Source organism: Phalacrocorax aristotelis, chromosome 1 (genome assembly GCF_949628215.1).
Source record: "Phalacrocorax aristotelis chromosome 1, bGulAri2.1, whole genome shotgun sequence".
In the NCBI taxonomy this organism is placed as follows: Eukaryota; Metazoa; Chordata; class Aves; order Suliformes; family Phalacrocoracidae; genus Phalacrocorax; species Phalacrocorax aristotelis.
Window position 1 is genome coordinate 101,009,684 of NC_134276.1, and position 17,747 is coordinate 101,027,430.

General features: G+C 39.0%; 1 protein-coding gene and 1 long non-coding RNA gene across 4 annotated transcripts in view; one reads left to right on the forward strand and one right to left on the reverse strand.

The window, feature by feature from the left end:
* Nucleotides 1-2,763: 2,763 nt before the first annotated feature.
* Nucleotides 2,764-17,747, reverse strand: part of TTC3 (tetratricopeptide repeat domain 3) — a 62,863-nt gene continuing 47,879 nt past the window's right edge. For 2 of the 3 annotated variants that reach the window (XM_075100212.1, XM_075100222.1), the window contains exons 32-46: nucleotides 17,538-17,690; nucleotides 16,262-17,168; nucleotides 15,003-15,068; nucleotides 14,138-14,287; nucleotides 12,774-12,913; nucleotides 11,276-11,344; nucleotides 10,506-10,602; nucleotides 9,386-9,486; nucleotides 8,076-8,169; nucleotides 7,351-7,449; nucleotides 4,820-5,241; nucleotides 4,239-4,359; nucleotides 3,859-4,086; nucleotides 3,551-3,640; nucleotides 2,764-2,904 (exon numbers count right to left, since the gene is read on the reverse strand). In XM_075100212.1, coding sequence (XP_074956313.1) covers nucleotides 2,794-2,904; nucleotides 3,551-3,640; nucleotides 3,859-4,086; nucleotides 4,239-4,359; nucleotides 4,820-5,241; nucleotides 7,351-7,449; nucleotides 8,076-8,169; nucleotides 9,386-9,486; nucleotides 10,506-10,602; nucleotides 11,276-11,344; nucleotides 12,774-12,913; nucleotides 14,138-14,287; nucleotides 15,003-15,068; nucleotides 16,262-17,168; nucleotides 17,538-17,690 — 2,848 coding nt within the window. In that variant the 3' untranslated portion in view covers nucleotides 2,764-2,793. The remainder of the gene's footprint in view (nucleotides 2,905-3,550; nucleotides 3,641-3,858; nucleotides 4,087-4,238; nucleotides 4,360-4,819; nucleotides 5,242-7,350; nucleotides 7,450-8,075; nucleotides 8,170-9,385; nucleotides 9,487-10,505; nucleotides 10,603-11,275; nucleotides 11,345-12,773; nucleotides 12,914-14,137; nucleotides 14,288-15,002; nucleotides 15,069-16,261; nucleotides 17,169-17,537; nucleotides 17,691-17,747) is intronic. The other variant, XM_075100232.1, reaches the window with a different exon arrangement.
* On the forward strand, nucleotides 4,348-5,815 carry LOC142060318 (uncharacterized). Its single transcript, XR_012661703.1, has 2 exons — nucleotides 4,348-4,481; nucleotides 5,691-5,815. It is a non-coding gene; the product is annotated as an uncharacterized LOC142060318 (long non-coding RNA).

The following is a 17,747-nucleotide window of genomic DNA, read 5'->3' on the forward strand; positions in this document are numbered from 1 at the left end:
AAGGGAAGTAAAAAATTTAGTTTCAGAATATACTTACTCTCTGCAATATGCCATCTTCCCTTTTATAAGACTTCTACATACCAGTTTTGATGTAAAAAAAAAAAGGCTCTGGTGTGACAAACAGCACCACTGTGTTGTTGCAGAGCAGCTGATGCTGATGGTGCAAAAACTGCATTAAAATCTCCTACACTGTGGTACCTTGTGCCTTTAGGATGTGACCTATTATAGGAATAACTCTTCCTGGGGAGCCAGTCACTCCTTTCAATTAGGTGGGTTAATAGGGTCACTTGTTCAACTTGAAGTATGAATGTAAATGCCAGGAAAGGGATAAGTTGAAGGTAAATACATTAAAGTGTTTGTAACTGTACCCCTTAAAGGAACAATATTGGAAAATTTCAGCATTTCAGCAAGAAATAACCTTCCCAACACAAACAGGGTACAGATTTTGATGTCATTTTAAGCTAACAGAACAGCCGTAATGTCATTCTAATTGTGCGTTTTCCACACACTGTTACATGGGGTGGAGGCAGGCACAGTATATAAAGTGTAAGTGTAAAGATGACAACCTGGAAAGGCAGAATTAAGGAAACTGCCAAACAATTTCCTTTAGCTTTATCTAGCAGCAGTGCTAAGCAGGAAGGTGTAATTCTAGGTTTGGCCCTGGTTCTGTATCATCTGTATTTTAGGAACAGGCATCTGGAATCCTTATAAAAGACATTGAAATAAGAGTCTTGTGAGAAAAAAGTGCTATTTACTAGAACTTGCACTTCTCTAATATCGGGAAGTCATACAGGATCATTTTTGCAGAACGACAGCCCTGGGCTACATGATGCTGTGAGAGTGCCACCTGCTGCTCAAAGCGGCACCGTCGCTACCCACCTCCAGAAGTTACTTGGGAAGATGGACTGGCGTTCAGCCTGCCTGGGGCCCCAGCAGCCAGCGCGGCTCACCCCGAGTGTGAACTGCCCCTCTCCCTGCACAGTGATGGTCCTGGGGCAGGAGGTGACTGCTCCAAGGCTTCCTCGTGAAAGGTCTGAGTGAACCATCTCTGGCAATCACTCACATCCTTCCAGCTTAGGGGAGTCAGGGAAGAATGCTCCCTCTCTTCCCAGGGAAGAGAAGAGGAACAGAGATCAAAAACCATCCCACTTATTTGCAAGCTTGGGGTCCTGTCTGTGCTGTGGGTACAGGAAAATAAGAGTGGCTGATACCAAGCAAGTGTATGTAAAGAGGGGCTCAGCACTAAGACCTCAGGCGGTTTCCACAGCCAGCTTACCCTTATTACTGTGGGGCAGGCTATGTTCTGTTGGGAGACCGCTGCCCAGGGTGGCAGATGGGGGACTGCTTTGCCGCTGCTTAGCAGGTCAAGGATACCTTGGCACTGGAAAAGGGCCCTGAGGGCCAAGGCCGGGGGCTGCTTTTGCAGAAAGCTAAGGTGATTATATTTCTGTGGGGTGGGGGATGGATACATAATGGAAGCTGAAAAGGATGCAAGGGCTATAATGCTGAGCAGCACCATACCCATTTCTTCAGGCAGCAAGGTGCCTTAGCTCTCTAGCAGAGAGAAGATTGCCAAGTTGGCGTTGCTTGTGAGCAAAAATATTACACAAGAAAACCCACATAAGCTGCAGCAGACTTTATTTTTGATCCAAGTGCCACTTAATATAGTGATTAATTACAGAATAGTTTAAAACTTGATCTGGAAAATATACACTCAGGAACAAATGATCCCTAGAATTATCTAATGTAATCTCATATAATCAGTTAATAATGCTTGTATCCAGACAACGGTCACACTCTATTTTCAGGGCGGTTAAGGACTCCCTAGTCCTGGTTATTTGGCTATTTGAGACCAATTTTGCAGTGCTGAAGATACTCTGGCAAGCTCAGACTTTCAAACAGTAGGATGACTGGTCTTGCAGCTGTTTGTATTCTGTGCCTCACACTGCTGATGAACATTCATGCACAGAATACAGATGCAGTGTTGCTTCATCAAAAACAAAAATCCTGTAATTCCCATTTAAACAAATCAGCTCTTCAACAATGAGGGAAATTCAGACCATATTTCGACATGAAAGAATTGAGCCATAGTAGTCCAACTCAATGACACACAAGCAGAAAGGATCCCATGAATACTTAGAAATTCTTGCTTCAAAATATTACTAAAAGCCATTATTTAAACGTTTTGAATTATTAGCTATGGATTTATGCAGAGAAATGAGCTGCAGTTACGGGATCATTATGAATGCAGTTCATAACAAGCCCAATCCGAATCCTGCAGTTAAATTGTAATTGTTTACACCAGGAGAAGGTAAAGTCTTGGCTATCCCAAATTCTGCTAGTCTGTCGTTCAGGTCACCTACTTGTTTAAGATTAGAATTTATTTTGAGTGTGGTGCACACTCTGAAGGAGAGACCCCTCTTTACAGGATTTATGCACCATCCTTTGATAAAAGTAGACACAGTAGTTGAAAATATCCCTTAGCCAAAAAACCGTACCGGTTTTGTGTGCTGCTGGCCTCTGAACTACATCGGCTTCACACGTGCAGGTGGCAACCAGGAGAAGTGCTGGATCCTGGAGTCTGCTCGCTTGATTCTGCAGGTGCCGGGGCAGTATCAGCATCTTGTGGCTTAACACTAAGTGTTAAACACTGGCTCAGTCTGAGTTCTACTACCGTTTTCATTAAAACCAGGGTTCCGTCTCTTTCTAGGCATCGTGTTTCTGTTCCTTATCACAGTGGTTATTCTGCAGACACTTTGCATCTTATTATAATGTGTTCAAACAAGACAAGGTTTAGGCATGTTTGTTCCGTGCAGGAAGTTCGGGAAAGTCTTCAGGTAACAGAGCGTGAACGCGGCAGATGGGGCAGGTACTCGAATGTTGCTTAAGCCATGTTCTAATGCACTGCAAGAACAGGAAGATGTTGAGCAAAAAGTCTTGTATAAAGCACTCAGCTTAAGTATGCTAATAAGTGTCACTAATAGGTAAGCCCTTCTCTGACATGATCCATGTTACTAAAATGTGCTGTTGAAAAACTTCTCGCATTCTGACGCTGTGCTGACCAATTTGCATTTGCACCTATTCTGCAATAACAGGTAAGCAGTAAACAAATAAGGCAATAGGAAGAAGTCACGGATGGAAATATCAAGTTATTCTAACATAATCCTGACTTTCTTACCACGCAAAGTTACACCTGCAGCTGCTGTCAGGTTTGCTGTCAGGCAAATGCAGGGTTTATAGTGATAGCCCATCCCATAAGTATGCTGCAAACAAATCTGACTTGACTACCAAACTTACTCTCAGAAGAATAAGCTTAAATTCACTCTAATTACCATTTTAGTTAAAAGTCTAAAACTGGAAACTTTCTGACACAGCAAGACTGTGTATATAGCAAAGCAACTCTTGGTGCACCAAGTATGTGAAAGAAAATCGCGCACCGTTCCTCACGCAGTGAAGGGTGAGAGGGTTGCTTTGAGCAAGTGGAACAACGGCATAACTGAACGGAGTTTGTCAGCATTTGCATCTGAGTGATAAGAACAAAAATCCTTACTTCTCTGTGGAAACGATGCCCACATTCTAGTTCGCATGAGTCTCTGCTTAGCTCGTCATGACATATTGTGCAAGGATCGTCACCGGAGGCCTATACATAAAAAGTTAAGTTATTTGAAAGCTAGCAACAATTAATCGGCAAATTCTAGTAAGTTATTGATGTTACTAGTTTTAACCAAGTATATTTAAGCTTTTGTACACAAAGGGAACAAATCAATTATTTTTTTCCAGCAATACCTTGGTTATTTCATGTCTTACAAGAAGTAGGTTACATTTGCTTTACGTTCATTGGAACAGTGGAGAACTCACCGAATAGTCCAGTTTTTTCCATTTAGATTTTGGTGTTGCTCCGACATTCCCCCAGGGCTGGAGACTTGGCTGAGATGGATTTTTACTGGAGGCGTTCTTGTGCGCAGGTCTTGCCTTGCGGGGGCTGGGTACGTTTTCTTCTGCAGGTACTTCCCGACTCCGAGTTCCAGTCTGTGCTGGTGAAGCAGAAGACACTGACTTCGCAGGTCTCCCTGGTGAAGGTGGTGCCTAGACAGGTATTGGAAGAGAATTTGGCGCAAGTTCATATTTCAGAGCTTGACAGCGAAGGAAAGTTTGCACTCCCTTCAGGATTGCACTGCACTGTTTCCTCCATCAGAGAGGCACAGCAGAAAAGGCAGCAACTACCTACACCACAGTACCTTACTTTGCTGGTCCAGAATGAGTTCTGTCACTCTGCTTAGAACTTCATCGAAGCTCAAACCTGACAATGTATTCCCATTTCTTCTTTGGACATCTTTTATGAAGCTAGTGAAGTCTGAACTGAAGGGACAAAGATGACAGGATTACTGATTGGCAATACTGTGGCTGTTACCGGCATAGTCACCATGTTAGAGAACACTGGAGCTTCCATGTTTGACCCGTAGCAAGAGAGCCTTTAAAAGGTACTTGCTTCTCAAGTGAACTGTAGCAAGCACTTGCTTCCACTGCCTCTTAGTAACTAGGAACTGCCTCAATCGTAAAAAACCCCAAACCATAAAATAATGCTTCTATTTGTTAGTGGTTCTAACTGGGAAAAAAAAACCCAAAACACATAAGCCGACACCACAGGTGTGTTATTCCCTTAAGGAATGCCTCACTGCATGGGAGGGGAAGAACTAACATTACTGTTCTCAGGAAATGGAAGTCATCGACAAAGAGATCAATTCTTTTTGTACTTCATCATTGGATGCTCAGAACTTCTATTACTCAACATAACATTACTCTCGTTAAAACAAAATACCTGCTATAGTTTGGGAATATACTCTGTAGATGCACAATAATATTTTCAAATGCTTTTGGAACCGTTTTGTTGCTTGGAAGTCCAGAAGGCCTCAGGCGTACAGCTGAGTCATCTTGGTGGGCCTGGTCTGGCTGGGCATTTGGAGTATTACTTCCAGAAATCCCTGACGGGCAACTTGCCAAAACTTTATCAGAATACAACACTTCAAGGGGCTTGGAGTGTGTTTTCACTGATCCGCCACTTGTGGAGCAAGCCTTAGAATTTGCATATGCTGGCTTAACTCCGGCCTGTGTGTTAAGTGAAGCATGTGCTGGACCTTGATCTTCAGAATTTGAAAACGCAGGAAGCACATTAGGGTGTGCAGATGCAGAGGAACACAGGACAATGGCTGGGTCACCAGCTGGAGGTCCGCCTTGTTTTGTCTAAGAAATAAACAGATTTCACAGGAAAAAAGTGATTAAAACAAATTGAGCAGAACTCTTGAGTATTTGCAGCATGAACTATGACAGATTTGGTCATGCTTAGGAACGGGAAGGTTGCATTGATTCATCTTAACTTGCTTTACCTAGATTAAAATATTGCACAAAGGTGCTCTTTAACAGGTACTACGTATAGAGAACCTGTCTGCAACAGGATTAAATAGGACATCTGCACATCTGCAAACTGTTCCTTTAACTTATCCTTGATGTGCTAAGGAATGCACAGCTGTTGGGCAGCCGTACATTGTGCAGATATATAGCTTGAAGTTGGTGGTGGAAACAGAACTGCTTTGAAGAAGTGCCACCAATTTGAAAATACGAAATCCACTGCTTTTAACGGCTTATATAATCTACATATAATCCAGTGTAATAATTTTATTTTTTTTTAACAGAAACCCATGTCGGCTGTAGTCAGCATGTTGGAAAACTTGGAGCTGACATGATCCAGGAAGACTTTGCGCTAATGACTCTCTTCCATAAATGGAAAGAACTCCTTAATAAAAGTTTAGCTGTTTGACCCCATGACTCTTACTTGTTTCAGAACTTGACTGCTCTAGGAAGGTGGCTTTCTAACACACAGAACTAAAATTCTGCATTCTTCAGAGTCAATCCTGCTGGTTCTTGTTCTGTGTTCTTTAGCTGACCACCTTTTTGAAGTGACATTTTCCCTTCTGTCTAAAGGTGTTTAATGAAAAGAATTAAACAGGGAGAAAAGGGGTTTTCAAGTCTTTTTAATTTGGACTTGGTATTTGCTTATTAAAGTCCTCTAAAAGCCAGAAGAACTACCACTCTCTATTCTGAAACGTTATTCCTGTATTACTGCAGTAAAAACAAGATACCAAATGCAGAACAAGAAGCTCAAAAGTCGCTCTTTCCCAACCTGTAAATTGATGGTAACCTACGGATGGTAATTAAGTTATCTACATATTTGTAGGAGTTCCGTGCCAATAACTAGAAAGGAGGTATCTCAGGATAAGTGGGGAAGAAAAGGTATGCAGGAAAGCATAACTGTAACTATTGCTTTTGTAAGCCCAGGAAAAATGTAGTAACAATCATAAATATACAGTGTTAGAACAGAACCTTGAACCTAAATAATACCAAACAAAAGAAAAAAAACCATTACTTTCTGCAGAGTATATATATGAAGTTGTGCAGCACCTTCAGTGAATTCAGGGATTTCGTACGCGCGTGCACTATGAATGCATTCTACTTACTGAGTCAGTTATCTCCCCTATTTTGAGAGATGGCTGAAACCCTTTTTTCCTTACTCTGAACTGTCCCAGGTCCGCTGGTTTCTCAGTGCTGTTTGTCCTCAGGACTGGGCACCGGCTCCATGCCCTGGTTTCAGTTTTACCCTCAGTGAACAGCACCATGTAGGTAGTTTGCAGCGCAACTGCAGCTAGCTTGGCTGTAAGTATTTTACCACTGTCACGTGTCTCACCACCACCATGCTGATGAACACTTCAGAGAGTATTGACTTAGACATCAACTTTGTCCTTGCACCAGGAACAATTGCAGGGTTCAGAAGTAACCAACATGATTTCAGCAAAGCATCTGTGGAACTGCTGGCCCATGAGAAAATGTTTTTAAATAGTATTTATCTGGGACGTAGTCATTACAGATGCATCTCCGTGAATGGCTATACTCCCATCTAGTTCATAGCAGATATGACTGGAAGTAGGTTTTGGTATTTGTAATCAGTTACATACACATGTTGGTGTTACAGGGCCTTGTCCCTATGGATTTTGGTGCTACAGGAAAGTCACGAGATGCAAAAACACTAGTCCCAATTCAGACAGAACATGAAGCATTTTAAAGTTAACTTTAAACAGCTTAAGCCTCTCAAAGGACTTGAGAATGTGCTTCTCATCATGCTAATCTGCAGTTACCTTTCCCTTCTGAACATGACCTGGATGTATGGAGAGCCAGATTACTTTGTATTCAAAGCTATATATTCAAGTTCTTTATGTACATGTCCTATAACGGATAGCCATGACGATGCAAACTTAAAAGAACTTCTTAACAAACTGCTATCAAATGTAAGATACATACTAAGATGCTTGGAGGAGAAGAAAACTCCACAGTTTCCAGTTTAGTGAGGCAGTTCCGTACACCGTTTTTCACCATCTGAATTTTTTCTTCATACTCAGCCTGCAGAAGGAAAACAATTTATCCTCCACTTAGCATTAACTGAAGCTCTATTTAAAATGGCATTAACACAACTACTCTTTTTCTTTTTTTTTTTTTTTTTTTTTTTGCAAAACACCAAAGATACCAGGCCTTTCAAATGGAGACATAAGGCTACCACTCTCTATAGTAACACGAATCTGTATTTAAGTGCTTGCACTGATGCTTGAAAGGGTTTGGGAAACCCTTTCTAGTTTTTAAAACTCAGCCTAGACATTTTACATCTTAGCTTTGCAGAGAGAGCTTTCTGTTGTTTTGAAAGAAGTTGCATAGATTTCCAAAGTTCAAAAAATACAAAAGAACCAAGAGAGTAGACTTGTTAATGCGGGATCCAATTCTGAAGCAAGTGTATAAAGGACAGATTTTTGTCTTTATAAAATTGAAGATATTGATTGTAACTTAACTATACTTAAATAAACTGGACTTAAAACTGGATTTTCATTTAAAAAAAAAAAACCAAAACACAGTTCAGGACTGGGAGGACAAGCTACTGGTCTTTTAAAAAAGGAATGCAAAATTATTTAAGGTATTTATGCTGGTTTAATTTCCAAAGTTCAACTTAAAGCTCATTAAGAGAAATGAAAGCTTACCTCTACTTTTTCCAGTTGTTTCTTTACATTTGAAATAAATATTTCCCAAGAATCAATCTGTGACTTCAACTTAGATGCTGCTGAAGCTGAGCTGCTGAAATATTAATATTTTCAGTTAAACTCAACATTCCCATTATTTTTGTTTAAGACCAAAGGTTTTAGTACAACAGTTCCTTCCCCTATGTCCTGGTTTCAGCTGGGATAGAGTTAAATTTCTTCATAGTAGCTGGTATGGGGCTATGTTTTGGATTTTTGCTGGAAACAGCGGTGATAATGAGATGTTTTAGTTGTTGCTAAGTAGCACTTACACTGGTCAAGGACTTTTTCAGCTCCCCGTGCTCTGCCGGGTGCACAAGCAGCTGGGAGGGGACACAGCCAGGACAGCTGACCCCAACTGACCAAAGGGATATTCCATACCATATGACATCATGCTCAGTATATAAAGCTGGGGGAAGAAGAAAGAAGGGGGGACGTTTGGAGTAATGGTGTTTGTCTTTCCAAGTAACCGTTACGTGTGATGGAGCCCTGCTTTCCTGGAGACGGCTGAGCACCTGCCTGCCCATGGGAAGCAGTGACTGAATTTCTTGTTTTGCTTTGCTTCTGCACACAGCTTTTGCTTTTACTATTAAACTGTCTTTATTCTCAAACCATGAGTTGCCTCACTTTTAGTCTTCCAATTCTCTCCCCCATCCCACCAGGGGGAGGGAGCGAGCAGCTGTGTGGAGTTTAGTTGCTGACTGGGGCTAAACCACGACACCCTACCATCTAAGTCACAGTTAAAGACATTAACTTAAAGAATTTTAAGTTAAAAATCAGTTAAACTACTGGTACTTGGATCATATCCAATCTTAGAAGTGGACTCCTCAAACACAAATTAGTATTTTGAGGCATCATAAAGAGAGGGAAAGGGAACATGGCATAGAGTTTTAAAAAAGGTACACCAAGGGCTAGATTAGTTCCTTGTAAGGAACAAAACAATGTTGTTGCATGCCCAGCAGTCTTTTTTGCACTCTTCCCTATTTTCATTGCAGCCCTTTCCCAGTGATACTGTGCAGTGTTACTTTCTTATTCTAAGAAAGAATAAGACAAGAAGCTTGCTCCTACTTAAGTATCACACATATTGGTAATTTCAGAAGAAATTCAGCTTCAGAAAAGCTGCATTTAACTATTACATTTCTACCGACCTTTCAGGCTAGCATCCTTTTGTGAGCAAAGCAATTGTCTAGTGAAGCGGTCGTGATTAAACCTTCAGTAGTTACTTGTACTTAGCAACTAGTGGTACTGAAATTTCTGGTGTCAACTCTCCATACCTGCTTAATGACTTCAACACCTTGAGATTAGCTTCCGCGTTGGCAGCTGCACCACTTAGCTTGTATACTTCTGTTTCCTTCCAGTTTTTGAGTACTGATATCTGTAACAAAACATAACAGTGTAAAAAAAAAACCAGTGCAATAAAAGCACTGCTGTAACACAAGGAATAGAACCTCCAAATAGATTTTAATATGCATCTGAAACAATACTTGGATGAAACAGATACAACACACACCCAGTTCCTATGACGAGGTATTTCAAGTGGAATTAACAGCCCTGGCAGGCCTTTGGGAGGATAAAAAGGCTACACTCACTTCAACTGATAGTAGAAAGCTTCCGTAAGTGCTTCATTTGCAACTTATCCTCTGTGTGTGTGTGTGTGTGTGTGTGTGTGTGTGTGTGTGTGTGTGTGTATTCACTTGTGAGTGTGTATTCACTTGTGTGTATTAGTTGAAGTGATTAAGGCAGCCTTTTAAGTACTGCATGGTTGAAGACTAATGCGGACCAACAATCTAATCTTTTTATGAAATCCTACTGCAGATAAGACAGCCTTCAAGCTCTTAAGAAGGGAGAATTGTTCCTCACATTCAAAGCATTTCCAATATAAAAAAATACTGTTTTGGAAAAAAATCTTCATATTTATGCATACTCTCCTTCCAGTGAAACATGCAAGTCTATTCTTGCATTCCAATTATACCTGATAAAGATGTAGCTATATATTCACTAAACATGACTGACTTTTAACAAGGAATTTTTTATGTTCCTGAAGTTAATTCTTACTAAAGAAATCTATTAATAACAAGGGTAAATATGAAACTGAATTAGTAGTTGAATTTTGTTTGAGGCAATACTTCGTGCCCCAAATTCTGTGCACTTTTAAGACTGGTTAATGATAATAATAATACACCTTGATGATCTGCAAAGTTTTGTAGGATAACATCACTAACCACGCTTGTCAATATTTGATTAACGCTTTTGATATACGCTTATGAAAAGCTTGAGATGCTATTTAAAATGTACATTGTTAGATAAGATTTCACCAGTTATCTTCCCCACCTACTATCAGTGCAAATGACCCAACCTCTAGCAAAAGTGTTTTACATTTTTTTTTGTTCGTACCTCTGCTTTAACAGCTCTTGTCACACACTCTTGGCAGTCATCTTGACTCTTTTTTACAAGCTCTTCCAATTTTCCTTTCTCGTTAGCAAATTTATTACTGGGAAATAAAAAGAAGTTAAGTATCTGAGTAACATTTACAACAGAGTAGTATTTAAAATTTATGGCATTTTATGGGTTATCTGCAGCTATTACTTATCTCTTCTTCAGAGCCATGCATCTCCATTTACATTGTACAGCTTGTGCCATCAGGTATAGGCTTGCGATTTCTTAAACACATTTCACTGTGCAACCTAAAAAGCTTAAAGGAGCTTGACTACTGCAGCCATGCAATTATTATTGTTCTGAGCCTGATCACATGTACAAGGAATATATCTATAAATAAAACCTTGATTTTATACTATGTGCAATAACTTTTAGGAGATGTTTAGATAACCTTGTATACATTTAGGACTATGAGTGTGTGAGGATCCAAAGCTACATACAACAGTTCAGTAGGGCTGTACCACACCCACCTTCTAACGTGTTTTAGAACACAGTATTGAATAACCAAGGGGAATGTGTACTTTGAAACCCCAGACTTTCATTATTCTAAATATCTGAAAGAAAATAATATTTACTTATGATAGGTAAAAGTAAACTAACTGAGAATAACAGAGATAGGTTAAATTGCTGATATTTATTAAGCCTTCACCTGGAGTGAAGCAGACAATTCCAATAACGACATGTCAGTAGAAAAATGTAAATATCGCTGAAAGGTATAAGAATTTTACCTGGTCTCAAGGTACGTATTTAAACATATGTTATACTGCTTTTCCTTCTCATCAATGGCCTTCGAATACCTAGAGTAATCAAACATTTATTAGGCTTGTCCTGAAAAATATTCACAAGCAAATACCTAACATGTTCCTCTAACCATAGTGACCATTATGCAGCAGTGACAATCTATTGTTTATATGCTGTTTAATACTATAAGTGCTTTTAAATGTATTCCTAATTAAGCATTAACTAATATAAAAGCAGGCCAATGATTTTTCAAGAGAGATTTGGCCCAAACCTCTCAGACTAAAGATAATACAACAGCATTCAAGGACAGAAGCCTTCAAGTCTGTAAACTGAGAACATTAAAAACACAGTAGGAATTGTCAAATAGGATTAGAAAAATTACTAAGCCAGTCAGTTTCATCAGTTATCTTGAAGCTATTTTAAATGTTTACCTGTAATTTGCAAAAAAAAAAAAAAAAAAAAATCAAAACACGAAAGCAGACCTGTACGCATTTCAGCCTATTACTGTAATAAAACATCTAGCGGGTTACAGAGCCAATGATTAGGTTACTTAAAGATTTCTGAAGTGTTCAGAATGTTTCAGAAAAAGCTACTGATAATACTGCATCAAATGACACATGATTTAATTTTCAGTACATCCGTGACGTGATCTCATGAACACTTGTTGACTTTGGTAGAAGTTGACTGAGGTTGATTCTTGCTCCTCCGGGAGAGCTCATTGCCAGGCAACAGCTGGGTTTGCTGCACACAGGGTCATGATGGGATTCATACATTGATATTATTGATTCAAGTTCCATGAAAAGCCCTGCAGATTTCTGTTGTAGAGTGAAGGATGGCTAAAAAACCCCACACCAGATACATGCAGTGATGTGGTTCTTGCAGTTTTACTTGAATCTGAGAAATAAGAGACAGGACTAGAAAAGAAGGAAACATGCATCCTTGGATGACCCTCAGGTAGGCTACGTGGCAGAACAGACAAAAAGTGTGTAGGAAAAATAGATGCAGACTGGAGTTCTGTTAGGTTGACTGTACAATAGATGAAGGAAGAATGAAAATGGAAATGAAAATTTAATGCTAATCATAACGCAGTAGAGGAGCACGCTGAGGAAGAAATGGTAAATCATGAAGGAGAAAAGTGAAAAGGCAATGCAGATCCAAAGAGTTCTGGAAAATGTGCGAACAGCTTAAATAGTGAAGGAGTAGTATTTATTAATTATGTTAAATAATGTTGTATGTAGATCCTATTAACAGCAGCTCTAATCAAAGAATTGCATTTAACTGCAATTATCTGCATTTAACTGCGATTATGCCAGAATGACACAATCGGGGCAGCAAGTGTGAGTTTTCACTCTGCATACATTGTGGAATCAGTAGATACTGAAACTTATCATAGTCTGTCAGAAATAACTGTATTCTTACTGCTGCTTTTAAAAAAAAAAATCAAGCAAAGGGAAAGCAATATAAGTCTGTATATAAAATTAGTACCTATCATTGGCATCTGTATTCTTTTTAACCGTGTTCCTTAGTGATTTTAAGTTATCTTGATCTTCTTTTTTCTCCTGTTGCCATTTTTTCACTTTTACTTCTAAGTCTTGATGAAGCCAGTCCAGTTCATTCTTTGATACCTAGAAGCAGAAAATCAGAAATGTTTTCTTTAAATACTGTTTTATTCAAATGCAAGTCAGAGCAGAAGCTAAGCCAGTGAAAATTACAGTAACAAGAGTTTTACTAGTGCTTAATTTACTGTTAGTTCAGGTGTTTAGCGTGGGCAACACAGTAACAAATGCTTTCCTGCAATGATCTGGTCACCTCAGAATACTTGCAACCCTGTTTTGCAGTCAGATAAAAGAAGAAAGCCAGTCCCACCGTGTCACATACAAATACGTACTAAAATCCAACTCAAAAATCAGTACTGAAACAACAGTATCAGCACTAACAACTGGGAAGTTACAAGTCGTAACAGAGCAAGACAGCAGTGAATCTTATGGCTGCCATAACTGCTTAAAAAAAACACCAAAGCAGCATTAATGCATCATTGGGAAATATAAAAAAATAAAAAGGTAAAAAGCGCCTACAATGCCTGTGGACAAGTTCATCTACCTTACATACAGCAGCCATGCTTTCAGCTCAAAACTTTCGGAGCTCACGTTTTTACCAAATATTCATACAGAAAAACAGTTGTGAGACTCCATCATCCCTTATATTAAAGTCTGCCAGGCTACTCGCAGCCAATGGTAAAGCTAGCACTCGGGAGGTCCCAGGCTGCAGTACCTGACTTTACTCCAACACACCACTGAAAGGGAAAAAGGAAAAAAAAAAAATCATCAAACTGAGATTGAATGACAGGCTCCATCTTACTAAAGATTAAGAGAGGGCATGGCGAGAGATGGTTTTAGTCTCACCTGAAGTTTTTTTTTAAATGAAACAATTCCTTTTCATGTAGACAAAAGGGTAGCCTGCAGCATCTACAGCTTTAACTACAAATATAATGAAGTCAAAATGATAGTGTTGTTTGGGGGCTACTCCTCTTGCTCCAAGACATTTTCATGGAAATAAAGCCTGTTAGCAATCCCAACAAATCAAGGAAAAGGAAAGTGTAGTCAGCAGTGCAGTGATTTTTTGGTCTTTGGTTGAACCAAACCCAATACCTATCCACTAGATGGAGGCAACTGATATCCTATGCGCTTAAGTGTGTTCGAAGGAAGATGACACACAAAGATTGTGAGGTTTGCCAAGTTAACTTCACAGCAGTGAGGACTAGTCAAGTTTCAAAAATCCTATTGATCAGTTACAAGCAATCTTGTGAGCCACTGCAGTTTGTCCCGCTGTTGCATGGATAAAAACATTACCTCCGTCTCTTCAACACTTTTTTTTAGGAGCTCTTCCAAAGCACCTATTTCTGCCGAGCTTCGATTTTGTAACTGTTCATATTTTTCCTGTGCCTCTTTGAGTTGTTCTTTCAATACCTGATGCTCTTTTTCCATACGTAGACTATCTCCCTGAGAATAAATCAATTATAAAAAACAATTTAAGATCTGTTACCACAGGGCGACACACTTTCATGATGTCTAAAAGGAACAGTCTACTGCCAGGTGAGATTTAAAATCTTGAGTGTGGTTGGGGTTGGGGGTTCTGTTTGTTGGTTGGTTTTGGAGGCTGTGTTTAAGAGAAAGTTGTATAACAGTTTCAATCCAGGTCAGGAAATGAACATTTATTTCTGGCCATGAATGGAATATGATGAGTTCAAAGGCCACGTTTTCTCACATTTATCTCCGTGTAAAGGCATACGACTACCATTAGCCCCGGTCTGAGCTGTCTGTGTGCCCAAATGGAGTATTTAAATCAAACCTCAAGATTTTTGGAGAGGAAATACTAGATTTCCCTAAAGCATACTCCAACATCTGAACAGCTACAGAACAAAGCTCCAAAGCTTCCTTGTTGTGGGCTTACATGAAGTTTCCAAGAACAATATCACAGAATACAGCCTAACATGAATGGGGGGTGGGGGAATAACTACCCCTGCCCCTTTCCCGCCCCCCCCCCAAAAAAACCAAACCACAAACCACATGCACATACACCACCAAGCAAACCAAAATAAAAAATAAAACTGTTAAAACATGTAATTTTCAGAGAACTTATCTTTTCACTGCTAAATTTTTGGGATTCCTTTAACCTTCTTAATGAGAAATATAAACAAATATGCAGGTAACTTACTTGTTGCACTTCAAATGGATGAAAAGGCAAGGTATTTGTTTCCCTATCAGCTACTTCACAATTTACCTGGAATACAAAGAACCATTAGCTGATAAAAAGCTTTCCAGTTTATACATGCAACTACTAGGTCATCTCTGTTTTGGAGCTTCTGTACCTAACCTACAACTTTATAAATCCAAATACATTACGAAGTAGGTCTACCTACAGTGTAAAAAGAAATCATGCAAGTGTTTCTGAAACGTACCTCAATCTTTACTGAAAGCACCTTTTTTTGTTGTTGTAATCTTTGCCTAGTTTAACAGACCACGCATGAAGCATTTATATTAAGAACAGTTCTCTGAGTCTTTAAACACAGCTGTGCTCTACATGGCTGAAAACTTAAGACTTGCAAAAAAAGTGTCTGACAGCTCACTGAGGAGCCGTGTTTTGTTTGCTCCTGCAAACCTCAAGATCTACTACAGAAGTGCCCCTACTTAGAAAGGATGAGACTTCACAAACCTCAGAGTCTCTGCTTGTCTTCCTCTAATACCACCCATCAAGGGCTTACTGAAAGAACTGAAGTTTAAAATCTAATTGTGCAAAGATCCAGTTGATGATGTTGCCGTCCTAATAGACTATTAACGATCATAGTCAGACAAGGTTAATTGCCTTGCTCTACCACACTTTTGCCAACAGAAACATATCTGTTGCCTAGTACTCTCTTAATCTCTGCTAACCAGAATTCACTAAATGGAAAAATGTTCCCTCTTCTATAACCTCTTTGGTGCATGTGTTCAAGAACCAAACAAAAAGACAGAAAAATGACGACACAGAAGGACTTCCCTTAACTTTTAAAGCCTAGTTTAAACCTATGTGTACCAGTTCCCTCCTTTGATTCTGAGACAAAAGATCTGCCTGAAATTTCAGGCAGAACAAAATTCATTGACCTCTTTGAAGAATTACAAATGACTAACGAGTAGTTGTAGAAAGCATCAGCAATGTAAACTGCAAGTTCTAAGGAAGATCCCAGTCTGATAAACACCTCAGTATCTTTCAACTCGTGGCCTTTCCTTGGTAGGTACGTACTAGAGAATGCTAAATACTACTTTTAAGATCCTTGAAGTATTACTTGAATATTTGCTCCTGAAATTCCATACAACACTTGCTCATTTGGGAACGCATAAAGAAATAATTCAAAGAGGACTTGCACTTTCCAGTGCTCAACCCTGTCATTTATCACTTAAAAGCTCTCAAATAATTGTTCCATGTTAATTTCTTACCTGAACAGCTATCATCCTTGTATGAGGATTGTTTTTCATTAGAGGTATACCTCTGCTTTCTTTTTCCGTCTTAACCTGTATACCACATTCAGCTTCATTTTTACTATCTGCAGCATCAAAACTGTCTTCATAAAATGTTTTATCTGAGTTCTCCAGCTGGCACTGAGGGTCTTCATGTGTTTGGATTTCAGTTGGTATAGAACTGCTGAAGACATATTTTCTGTCTGAAATTGCTGATTTGTCATTATCCTGATGAGCTACATGATCAGCATAAATATAACTGGGTTGCTCGGCAACATTTGAAATGAGAGGCATTTGAGAAGGCACTGGCAATATTCTTTCATATGGATAACGCCAGGAAGTCTGAGGCAAAAATATACCCGGATTTTGAGAATCAAAGCACTTTACTAAAATGTCTGAAAACGACGACTGATTTTCTGTGGTATCAATATTCTGACTATGCAAAGAATGCACCCATTTATGTGAAGTAGGAAAAGCCCAGGACAAATATTGTGGAACCTCATAACCTGCTACTGTTAAGTCAGTAGATGTTAATATATGGGGTTGCTTAGGGTAAGACAGTGGTTTGAATTCCTTAGCAGCTGGATTTAACTGTAGCTTGTTCTGGGAAGACTTTTCTTGCACATCACAGACTCTATCATTTTTTATTTCATTATCTCCAGTCTCATTTCTGTTTGTATTTTCTTTACTAAAAACTGCGTGCTTTCTTAAGCCAACAAGATTATCCACCATAATGAAATGACGGGATTTCAGAAGAAAAGATTTCAGACCACCTTCATCTTCTACAATCTTTCGAACTTCTTCAGGGAAATGTTCATATTCCCCAACTAGTAATTCATTACTGATTTCCATAGGGCCATGTTTTTCCAGGATTTGAGAGAAATATCTTAAAAAAAAAAAAAAAGTTGTCATTATTAATCACACTTTTCTCATGTAAATCTAGAGTTATATTTCACACTTTTCACACTTTATATTTTCACAACAATACTTAAAAGAAAAGAACCTCTAGAACTACTGAAGAACAATCATTTGGAAGATGGTGTTCTAGCCATGCATAAAAATTTTCTACAATACTCTCGCTTGTCCACATCTTAATAAAAACATGCAACAATTTCGAAGCATTAGTACCTTTATGTACATACCTATGTATACCAGACCACCAGGACTCAAATTCTGGACTTAATACAATAGGTTATAAAAATTATGAAGTAATATTAAACCCTTTAAACTGCTAAGCACAGAAATGTATACATACTCATATAAGCTCTCACAGGTTTGATCTGAGCTATTATCCAAAAGTCTTTGATAGCTGTTACTATTTGAAATGTCACAGAGAGCTTCAAATTCCTCTAGTTGCCCTCGAAGATATTCTGGGATTACAAACGGTTCATAGGAATTTGTAAAATCTCTGTAGTATTTTTAAAAAAGAAAAAAAAAAGGAAGAAATAAATAGTGCATATGAACA